Raw genomic sequence first — 12,157 nt, 5'->3', positions numbered from 1 at the left:
TCCGCAACGGGAGAGGCCACAACAGTGAGAGGCCCGCGTACCGCAAAAAAAAAAAAAAAAAAAAAAAACAAAAAAAAAAAAACAGAATACAGATGGGTAGCCATATAAAGAGATCTGGGAGGGTCCCAAGCACAGGAGCTTCTGTCCCCAAGGAGTTGGGGTACATCACCCTCCTGGTACATGGATGTGCTCACCAACCTGGAAGCTCTCTGAACCCCATACTTTTGGGATTTTTATGGAGGCTTCATTATGTAGGCATGATCTATCATTAACTCCATTTCCGGCCCCCTCCCCTCTCTGGAGAATAGTGAGTGGGCCTGAAAATTCCAAGTTTCTTATCACAGCTTGGTCTTTCTGGTGACCAGCCCCATCCAGGAGCCCACCAAGAATCACCTCATTAGAACAGAAGACACTACTATCACCGAGGAAATTGAGGGATTTAGGAGCTCTATATCAGCAACTAGGATCAAAGACTAAATATTAGAATAAGAAGTGCTCCTGGTGCTCTTATCACTTAGGAAATCACACGGGCTTTAGGAGCTCTGTGCCAGGAACTGAGGACAGAGACCAATATATATTTTTTCTGTTATCTCCCAGCAGACCTCACCTTGAGAAATATTGAAGTGGACTTTCTTGGCTTTCTTGGGGGAATACGATTCAAGTTAGTCAATGAACTAGAAATTCATGGGTCAAGGCTTTTCATTTCAATTTATCACATGATTTGCTCCAAATAATAAGTTTTCACACATAGCAAATGTATAAAATGTAGAATAGTTTCTGAATGGAGCGCTTGATTAGCTTTAATCTCTCAGTCTGCATGCTGTATATAGCCCTGGAGTTGCTGATGAACTAGCATATGAGATTAATTCACTCTCAAAAAGTAGCTTTGGAGACATCATTTACTCTGAACTCCTGGTTCTAGCTGAAGCATTCTTCTCTGTGGTTAGAGCAGTGGGTCTAAAGGGCTGGTGTCCAGGCTGGCCTCATCATCCTCCTCACCTGGGAGCTTGTTAGAAATGCAAATTATTGAGTCCCATCCCAGACTTAATGAATCGGAAACTCTGGAGGGGACCCAGCAATCTGTGGTTCACCAAGCTTTTCCAGTGATTTTGATGTATGCTAGATGTGAGAACCACTTGGTTAGAAGATCAAATGTGGACTTCCCTGGTGGCTCAGTGGTTAAGAATCCGCCTGCCAATGCAGGGGACACGGGGCTGAGCCCTGGTCCGGGAAGATTCCATGTGCTGCAGAGCAACTAAGCACATGCACCACAACTACTGAGCCTGCGCTCTAGAGCCCACAAGCCACAACTACTGAGCCCACGTGCCACAACTACTGAAGCCCGCGTGCCTAGAGCCCGTACTCCGCAACAGGAGAAGCCACCACAGTGAGAAGCCCGTGCACTGCAGCGAAGAGTAGCCCCCGCTTGACGCAACTAGAGAAAAGCCCGCGTGCAGCAACAAAGACACAATGCAGCCAAAAATAAATAAATTAATTAATTAATTAATTAAAAAAAGAAGATCATATGTATGGGAAGACTCAGAATTGGAGAGCTTTTCATTTCTGTCACTTTCTCTCGTTTTGTTGAGGCTACAATGATCTAAACCAATTGTCAGCTTTCCTACCATTTAGGGACTGTTAGGTTGAAATAACTGAGTTGGGAGAGTGTTAAAGTCAAGATCTAAAAGTTCTTTGTTAGATCCCAGATTTTGGCATAAAAATGGTTTTAGGATTTTAGGATCTGTACCCTATCTGTGGGATACTGTCAGCATTCCACTAATTAATGGTGGCTGTGAAGAAATACTAAACTTTCATCAATCCCCAAATACATTTAAAGATAAGAAGTACTGGGCTTCCCTGGTGGCGCAGTGGTTGAGAGTCCGCCTGCCGATGCAGGGGACGCGGGTTCGTGCCCCGGTCCAGGAAGATCCCACATGCCGCGGAGCGGCTGGGCCCGTGAGCCATGGCCACAGAGCCTGCGCATCCGGAGCCTGTGCTCCGCAACGGGAGAGGCCACAACAGTGAGAGGCCCGCATACCGCAAAAAAATAAAATAAAATAAAAATAAAAGTACTTAAACAACAGAAGTCCGTTATATCTAAAACTTCCATTGCTTCTTTTTATCCTAAGAATAAACCTTTGCAAAATAGTATTGTTTCTTTGAAAACCTTCTGTGTTTTCTCACCTCTTTCCTTTTAGGCGTTTTGGAATAATGGGACTCTACAAAGGCCTTGAAGCCAAACTGCTGCAGACAGTCCTCACTGCTGCTCTCATGTTCCTCGTTTATGAGAAACTGACGGCTGCTACCTTCACAGTCATGGGGCTGAAGAGCGCACGCAAGCGCTGAGGCATCTTCCACCGCCAGGCACTCAGAGATGCTCAAGACGGGATCCTTCTCTGTGAAGAGAAGCGGTTCCCCTTTTACTTGCTCCTTCCACTGAGAATTTTACCCTCATTGGCTTGAAATGCATTTAAGTTTACACATGGAGTATAGCCAGCTTGACCTGTTACCAACTTAGTTTTTATGATGGTTGGTTGAATTTTGTGGGGGAGGTTGGGCCAATGGCCATATGAAAAGAAAACATTATTGAAAACCTAAAAATGAAAGTTTATGGGGGTTTATTGACTTTTTTGAGGGGGATGGACTCTTGCTCTCATGCATAATCTTTTCCAGGTAAAGGTAAAGTATTTTTTAGATTTGCCAGATGGTCCCTTTCCCTTGAACCCTACCCCAGGTCCTAGGGCAAATTTGCTACCATGTTAATTCTCCTCATATACTTTTGTATGTCTTCATCTTGGTATTTTCTTCACTAAAAATGTTATGACTATGCCATAAGCATGACTTTATTTTTCTTGGCATTTTTTTCCTCCTGCTTAAGGAAAGGTATCTTCTTTAGTGTGTGAGCTATTTATTTTGTGGGGGAAATGAAAATTATTAATTCCAAATGATTCTCTTATAAACTATTTGTAAATATCACTTATTTAGTATTTGACATAATTTTAAAATATTTCTTTTGAATCAACCTTTTTATTACAAAACTTGAGGTTTTACGTTCATCCATATAGGCCCCAATAAATTGTCAGCACAGAAGTCATTCTTAAAAGTTGCCCTTTACAGTATTACACTGAGTTTACAAGCAGCTGGTAAAAATCACAGAAAAGGGAGAGGGAGCAGATACCTTGTTTAGGCTCTGGAATATTATCTTCTTTTATAAACTCTTGGTAGAGACTGTATATTTTGAGAATAAACTTGATTGAGGTTATTTCTATTTGGAAACATTCCTTAGAGTCCTGCTACTCAAAGAGTGGTGCCTCAAGCAATAGCATCGCCATCACCTGGGTGCTTATTGGACATGCAGTCCCAGATCTTCTGAATCATATTCCGCATTTTAACAAGATACCTAGGTGATTTGTACTCACATCAGAGTTCAAGAGACCTTAGAGCTCTTGACCCCGCAGAAGATACAGTTGGTTTCAATTATGGAAACCAAGACAAAGATTGTTCTCAAAGGAAAGATAGACTAATGTATTAGAGCAACCTCTGAAAAAACTGGGAGTCCTATGTCATCATTTACTTTCACCTCGTAGCACATGTTCAGGTTCATAGGACTTTTATCATGTGGCCAGCAATGAATTTAGACATCTCAAGGCACTCAAGAAGCAAACTCCCTCGACATTAGTAGAACAACACCTTAGTTCTACTTAGTTTGACTTAGTTTTTGACTTAGTTTTTGTCCCTATAACACAATGACAGGTTTTTCATTTATAAGTCTAATTCAGTCAGAGTCAGAGACAGTAATGATCAAGTGTCTGTGGACTCCAGTATTTAAATTCAGTTTTGAGAGTGGAAATTTCTTTCTCTTATTTCTCCTCTGGTCCCTGTGGTAATTTCAAAATACGTGATTATTAAACTAGTAATAATTGAAAGATCACTGTGCTGTTCTAGAAAACAAGAACTAAAGAGGAACTGATAACCTGGGAATTAGACTGAGCACTCCCCTATTTAAGCTAGAGAACTGAAGACAGAGAATTGGCCCCATTACTACTTTTTATTTTATATTAAGGTATGTGATGTGTCTGTGGCGGGGCTTGGGTGGGGAGCATGGGAGAAGAATGAACATAAAGGTGCCATGTGTACTTTTGTTACTATTTTAATTTTGATGTTCACTTTGGAACTTGAATTTTGAGCTCAGGGTATTGTGTATTGTTGGTATGTTAAAATAATTTACAAGTCAGATTATATAGTTAGATGTTTATGATGTGAGAATGTATTTGATGCTTCTTTCTTTTCTGATTTTATGAAGGAACAATTTCATGATGTGGTTTATATTCCCTTTGGAAGCTTACAGACTCACTGCATAGTTGAAACTAGGTAATGACTCACCCGGTTTTGTAACCTGTGATTATGAATAAGTTACTTGAGAAAACTAAGGAGCCGAAGTCTATACTAAGGGAATGGAAAAGTTTTTTCTTTTTGATTCTTTTTGAGGTTTCTCTAGAATGTGAGGATTAAGAGCCTTAGGGATTATGTTAGTGTCACCTCAGTAGAAAATTTAATCTGTGTTTTTAAGTGGACACTAATATTTCCACCCTTGTCTATTTTACAATTAAGTTTGAAATGCAGAAATAGGATTTACCATAAGAACAAAAGCAGTGGGAGTTAGAATCTTGGGTTTTATTCCCAGCTCTGTCACTGACTAGCAAGTTACGTCATCTCCTTGTGCTTCAGCTTTTTGATAAGTGGAGATAATAATACTCACTACCCACTTCAGAGGATGTTTGAGAGCTAATGATGCCAGCTAATTCCCTTTATGATCGTGGGAGAGGAAAGATCTGAGTGAAACTTGTGACAAGCCTAGATTTATATAGCAATTTCGCTTCTTAAAGCTTGTACACGTTCTCATTTTATAACCCCAATATCTCTGTGAAATAGGTGAGGACGAGTAACGGTATCCCCGTTTAATTAACAAGGAAATTGAGACAACTATCAAATGACTTGCCTGGTTGGAGTCAGGACGAAAGTTGAGTTTCCTGCAGTCTAGTGTAATGATTACAAGAATAGGTGCTGGAATCAGACAGACCTAGGTTCAACTCTGATCCTGCTCTTTACGAGCTGTGGGAACAAAGCAATTGCTGAACTGGTATAAAACTCAGTTTTCTCAACCCTGAAGTGGAGATCTTGATAAACCTACCTCATAGGGTGATTGTGAGGATTAAATGAGATCATATACATAAATTTCTTAGCACAAGGCTTGCCACATGAGAAAAGCTAGATAAATGTTAGTGATGACTATTATTCTAATATTATTATTATTGATGAGGGATATGACTGTTTGAATAGATGCAACTGTGGTTCAGTGGAAAGCACACTGGATTTTGAGCTAGATCTGGGTTCAGATTTTCATTCTATCACTTAAAAGCATTGTGGCCACAGACAAGTCATTTCCTCACCTTTCTTAGTCTTTATGTGTTTCTTTGTCTCATAGAAATGATTACCGCGCAAGGCTGTTTTATATATTTTTAAAAATTTTTCTTTAATCTTTCTTTAATCTTTAGAACAGGATGTAGATATACATATATATATATATATGATGTAGATATATATATGCATCTGGCATATATATATATAGATGAGGATGTAGATATACATATATATATATATATATACACATCTGGCAGAGTACATGATGTATAAATGTGCTTAATAAATGCCGGGGTTTTCTATTCAGATGTAATTAACATATAACATTTTATTTGTTTCAGATGTACAACATAGTGATTTGATGTACATATATATTGCAAAATGATCACCACAGTAAGTCTAGTAAACATCTATCACTAAAACATCCATCAGATAAATGCTATTTGAACCAAGAAAACCTTCTAGGTTTTACTTTGGGGCAGTGTTTCCTCTTTCCATTTGTTTTAATTGTGAACATTTCTTTTCTGGGAGGCTTTTGTGTACCTCCTCAAAAGTGAAGCCAAATCTAATAAGTTAATGTTTTATCCAGTATTCAGATTAAGGCCCCCAAACATTTATCAGTTCATCAGTAAAATACAAACTGGTTCAGTAGCAGAAAGTCACTGGCTGAGCTAGCGTCTCATCTTGGCTCTCTGGAAAAGCTAAAGAATTGTGACTTCATGGGTCCAGATGCCACACATCTCTGGAGAGCCCTCCCTCTGGGCAGGTAAATTACTTACCTGGCAGTGTTGACTGTCACCAGAATACCAAATAGATGTGAAGATTCACTTGTAGGATATTTACATATGCAGTGAATGTAATTAATGTGACCCCCACAGGGTTTTTACCACTATAGAAATGAAAGGGCCTTGGGTTAGTGCTGATGTTTATGGGGCATACGGGTAGCCCCTGAAAACTATGGTCACTGGGACATAAGAGACAAGAAAATAACTCATCCATGGGCTAGGTGAGAGAAGAAAAGAAAGAAAATTACTATGTAAAGACAGAGTGAAGAAGAGATTAGGAGATGGATAGAAGGTTCAGGGGGAGGGAGGGACAAGGCACCAGTGCCTAGCACAGCACTCAAGGAGACATGCTCAAAAAATGTTCATAGACTGGGCAGTGAACTGTGGAACCCAGCAAATGAGGTCCAATCTGGAGAAAGGGAAGGAAAACTCGGTTTGGAACTAACCGTGAAAATGGGTAATGGAACTTCCATGCATTAGTGCCTGGTAAATGCCAGGCACTTACATACATACATACTTACATACATCTTGATATCTTTGTAATAACTAAATATATGAGGTTCATTCCCATTAAAAGATAAACTAGTTAAAGCTTCAAGAGTAACTTATCTATGGTCACTCAATGATTGAGGGTCAGGATTTAAAATTTACGCTGACTCCAGGACTTTCTGCATTGCCACACTACATCCCTCAGATATCCTTAAAAGTCAGACTTCTAAGCCTGGGCATGGTTCCCTTTTACAACCTAGAGGGGCATATGATTGAAGATATGTAATTCTTTCTGTAATGAACTATCTGAACCCCAGTATGATGCTACAAGTCACAAGGAAAGCCTGTGGCCTTTGTATCCAAGGGTGGCTCCATAAATCCATGCTGTTTCTTGCTTCAGTGCCTGTGTTTATAGTTTCAGGAATCTCTTCCTACTATTCTTGGTGAACTGCCTAGATCAGGCATCAGCTCTTCCTGGAAGCCTTTCTGGAACTTCGCTTCCTCCTACTCACCCACCTCCAAAGACTTTTGTACTCCTTTACTCTTTTGTACATATGTCTATCATTGACCTACTCCATTGAGTTTTGAATCGCAGTATCTCTGTCTTCCCCTAGATACCAACTTCTTCCAGCACAGGAAACGGGACTTTCAAGTGGAGTGTCACTGAGGGTAGGCACTCAGTTGTCGCATGAGTGTTTTTGGCTAAAGATAGTGCTGACCTTTCTCCAGTCAAGTGCATCTGTTAATTATGAGTTTACATATTTTAGAATTCTCGTCCTTTGGCATTTTCTCGGTCGTTGATTATCAGTTTTTCATATTTCTTTTCCTTAGATTAATTAGTTCACACTTTTTTGAAGTATACTTTATTTTGCTAGTCATTTGGCTTTTTTAAGCTTTAAAGATCCATTATTTCTTTGCTTTAATTGTAGTCACCAATATTATCTAACTGTAGTGGTATTGCTTATCTAATTCTTCCATGTGTACTTCATTCTTGTTTTGCTTTAGTTTCTGTAGAACATATTGACAGAGTAGATGGCCAGCCAAGTAGGTGATTCCCCTATGTGGGTGTGGTATGTAGGACCTTATTAAATTGCAAATTCCTATTCTAGGAATAACACTCTATTCATTTATTCAAGAAATCGTTTTTGATTACCTCCCATATCCAAGCACTATGGCAGTTTGCTGGGATTACCCAGATGAATAATACTTAGTCTCTGCCCTTATGTAGCTCATTGTTATGCATGGGGGTCAGACAAAAAACAACTTGGAATTCTACCACTAATGAGTTCTCATAAGAAATGTAATGTAGGGAACTCCCTGGTAGTCCAGTGGTTAGGACTCTGCACTTTCATTGCCGAGGGCCTGGGTTCAACCCCTGGTTGGGGAACTAAAATCCCACAAGACACGTGGCATTGCCAAAAAAAAAAAAAAAGTAATCTATATGTTCAGGAGTTGCTTTGGGAGCATGGAGAGGCTGGGCCCACCTCTGTCTTGGTCTGTGTAATCAGAAGGCAACATTTGAATTAAGAACACACCAAGTAGGACTTCCCTGGTGGCGCAGTGGTTAAGAATCCACCTGCCAAAGCAGGGGACACAGGTTCGAGCCCCGGTCTGGGAAAATCCCACATGCCACGGAGCAACTAAGCCCGTGCGCCACGACTACTGAGCCTGTGTGTCACAATTACTGAAGCCCACGTGCCTAGAGCCCATGCTTGGCAACAAGAGAAGCCACTGCAATGAGAAGCCCGTGCACAGCAACGAAGAGTAGCCCCCGCTCACCACAACTAGAGAAAGCCCGCGCACAGCAACGAAGACCCAACACAGCCATAAATAAATAAATTTATTTAAAAAAAGAGCACACCAAGTAATGGGTAGAGGACCTTTTTTTTTAAGTTAATTAGGCCACTATTTATTTATTTTTAAAAATATTTACTTATTTATTTGGCTGCACGGGGTCTTTAGTTGTGGCATACGAACTCTTAGTTGCGGCATGTGAGACCTAGTTTCCTGACCAGGGATCGAATACGGGCTCCCTACATTGGGAGCACAGAATCTTAGCCACTGGACCACCAGGGAAGTTAGAGGACCTTCCTGACGGAGGAAATAAGTAGTTTTGCAAAGTAGAATGAGGGTGATGCTTTATTATTTGTACATTGGTTTGAGTTGGATACAGAAGCTCCCCAACCTAGATCTCTGAGTTGAACACATGTTGGAATGGTGGTGGCTACTGAGAACCTGCAACAAGGAAGAAGAGGTGATCAGGACCCTTATCCTGCTTAACAGTTTTATCTATGGTTAGATTTGGGTCTAAACAAAGAAGATACATTCCCTGTACTCCATGAATTTAAAATCTAATTTTAAACATACTTTGAAAATTAGACATAACATGAATCATTTTGTTCTACCTCTATGAAGAAGGGCCAGCAAGAGTAGTTTAGGGTATCGTGAATTGCTGTGACTGTCAAGGTCTGGAGTTGCACTTTATCTGGATCAATATGGACATGTTTACTTAGAAAATAGTTCTGAGCCTAGTTGAGGATAAAACCCTAAGTACTTTATCGTGCATTTGTTCGTGTATTAAAAATTATAAAAGCAGTGAAGACTTAAGGGAAGGGGACTTTAAAAATTGAGAAAGTCCTTTCTATTTCTCTTTTAATTTACAACTGGTTTATAGGTGTGGCATTTACAGATTCTTTTCCTAATGCACTCATTCTCACTTTATTCTCTCTATTGTAAGAATTACTTTAATTACTTTTATACTGTATAGATGGGGAAATGGAGACACAGATCTGGCTCAGGTCACATAGCAAAGGATTGGGAGTCAAAAACGTGAATTCAGACCTCCTGATATTCTATCCAATAATCTTTCACTGTCTTGTACTGCTTGGAGGTATCTCTGTTTTCATTTTGGTTTAAAGTTTTTCTTTTAGCTTTTTTGGGTTTTTTTAACAACAATAATACACAATCATTAAAAAATTTTCAGAAAATTCAGAAAAGAAGAATGAAGAGAGTAAGGATATATTCCTGTATATATATGTTTATATATCTTCCTATATTCTTACTGCCTAGAAATCACTGCTAATATTTAACTATATCTATCTTCAGACTTGTTTAAATATATACATTCACAGATATATTTATAGATAGGGTTTTTTAAATGAGATCAAACTGCCTAATTTTGTAACTTCTTCATCTCAAATATAATTTGCTGTCAGTAAATATGTCATAATTTGTTACATAGAATTTCATTGTATGAATGTATCATTATTTAGACTCCTATTGATGGACTTCTAGGTGGTTTCCAATTTTTTGCCATTATAAATAATGTGATAAAATCCCTAATATATGATTCCTTTTATGTTTTCTGATTACTTCTTTAAGAAAAATTTCCAGGAATATCCAGTTACCAGGTCAAAAGGTATGCCTCCTGTGAATTATGTTATTAAATTAAAACTTCATCCTATCTATTCCTTTATGTTCCTTGTCACTTTGGAAACACTTTCTCTCCTCACCTCTACTTTGGCAAGCTGCAGGAGAATTCCATTCTGAGTATGAAAGGGAAGAAGAGTTGTTGTATGCCAGGGGCTGAGCTTTACATGCTTTTTCATTTAATTCTCTTAACAGTCCTGTGAAATTCAGAGTTAAATGAGGTATATCAAAAGTAATCGTAATAGGAGTTTAGATTTGCTGAAAATTAGATTTATTCCAGCAGATGGCTGGGATCATCGACTATCACGTACTAAAACATAATAATTTATTGAGCACCTACCATGCGCCAGTTGCCATACTAGATGCTTTACATAAATTATCTTATTTAATCCTTCTACAAAGGTTCTAAAGCCTGTGTACTTTCCACAGTTCTCCCCTTTGAGCCTTGGTTCCAAGTCTGTATCCTTGCTCCTGTGCCTTTGTTAGATGGCAAATTCTAGAGGGCAGGCACTTGCTATTAATTATTTTCTGGATCACCATGAACATGGGGTCACATTGGGCAAGTGCCTCTGTAAAAATGCTTTATGATTATGATCGTTATGAAAAGCAAAGAAGACTTTTACAATTTATCTTTGTTGACTTTTTAATTTATAAGTAAGCTATTTGATAGAAAATGGCTGTTTTTTTGTTTTTGTTTTATGCATCTGCAGATATGGCGAAACCTTTAGGCCACCAGAGGGCATTGCAGTCAGCCTCCTTTATCATCATTATAAATCAGTGCTGTCAGAGATGCCTAGTGAAATTTGTTCCCAGTTAAACCAAAAAAAGAAGCATTCTTAGACTCGATGAGCAATCTGCATAGGACCTGTGGCTTGAACTTGGTGGAGCACTACCTTGAAGCACCCATTTTATCTATAAAAGCGAAGAATGGAGTAGGTAGTATTTTGCTGAAATTATATTCTTTTACTTTTTCCTTTCCCCAAGCATATGCCTAAACTTTTAATGTGTCATCCACAATTTATAATCTTCTCTTGGCCAGATATTAAAGCTGGCAGCTCTCAATCTCTATAGAAATTGAAGACAGAGAAACAATGGACACAGCCTTTGTCCAGTAGCATCCACCTCTTTACTGGTCTTTACTGACACTAGTAAAAACTTGCAAAATTGACTGATCCGCAGTTGAGTGACTCCCTCGTTTCTGTTCACCATCTGATAGAAGTGCCAATAGGCAGAAAAATGATTAAAAGGCAGAGCAGGAAAGAAAAGACGTAAAAGGCATTTTGATAACCCATGAGTTTAAAAATCAATTTAAATCTTTACTAGACAAGTATTTTTAAAAATGTAAACAGGTAGGGACTTCCCTGGCGGTCCAGTGGTTGAGACTTTGCCTTCCAATGCAGGGGATGCGGGTTCGATCCCTGGTTGGGGAACTAGGATCCCATGTGCCTTGGGGCCAAAAAAACCAAAACATAAAAATACGGAAACAGTGTTGTAACAAACTCAATAAAGACTTTAGAAATGGTCCACAGAAAAAAATCTTAAAAAAAAAATGTAAACAGGTAAATCTTACCACATAATTTGAAATAAATTTTCTAAGTATTGAGGCTTCTAAGTTGCAGCCAACTAGAGCTCTCATTGATCTGTGCCCCAGGAGCGTTTAAGATACTAATTTATTTCACATATATTTTTTAGTACATTCATACTGGGCACTTGATAAGCACTGGCATACAGATATGAATAATAATCTTTATACGTCGCTTTATAGTTTAGAAAACAATCTGGCATCTACTGTTTTACTTGGTACTCACTTCATACCGCTGAGATGAATTGGGCAGATGATAGCTCTCCATTTTACAGGTGGGGAGATGGGTTCAAATGGTGAAATGACTTGTTCACGGTTACACAAAGAGTGACAGAGTAGGACTCAAACACAGGTCTTCTGACTCCAAGTCCCATCCTTTCCCACAACACCATGCTGTCTTCCTAGAAGTGAGCCTGTTACTCTCGAAGGAGGACTTGAGGAATATACTATG

The 12,157-nt window shown here is 39.0% G+C and overlaps 1 protein-coding gene across 3 annotated transcripts in view; it reads left to right on the top strand.

Annotated features, from left to right (window-relative positions):
- SLC25A17 (solute carrier family 25 member 17) overlaps positions 1 to 3,022 on the top strand; it is a 50,776-nt gene extending 47,754 nt beyond the window's left edge. For all 3 annotated transcript variants that reach the window (XM_007099924.4, XM_024127319.3, XM_007099925.4), the window contains exon 9: positions 2,199 to 3,022. In XM_007099924.4, the coding sequence (XP_007099986.2) occupies positions 2,199 to 2,346 (148 nt within the window). In that variant the 3' untranslated portion in view covers positions 2,347 to 3,022. The remainder of the gene's footprint in view (positions 1 to 2,198) is intronic.
- The last annotated feature ends 9,135 nt before the right edge of the window (positions 3,023 to 12,157 follow it).

Source organism: Physeter macrocephalus, chromosome 6 (genome assembly GCF_002837175.3).
Source record: "Physeter macrocephalus isolate SW-GA chromosome 6, ASM283717v5, whole genome shotgun sequence".
NCBI lineage: Eukaryota > Metazoa > Chordata > Mammalia > Artiodactyla > Physeteridae > Physeter > Physeter macrocephalus.
Note: the sequence above shows the minus strand (reverse complement) of the source record. Positions and strands in the feature narration are given on the sequence as shown.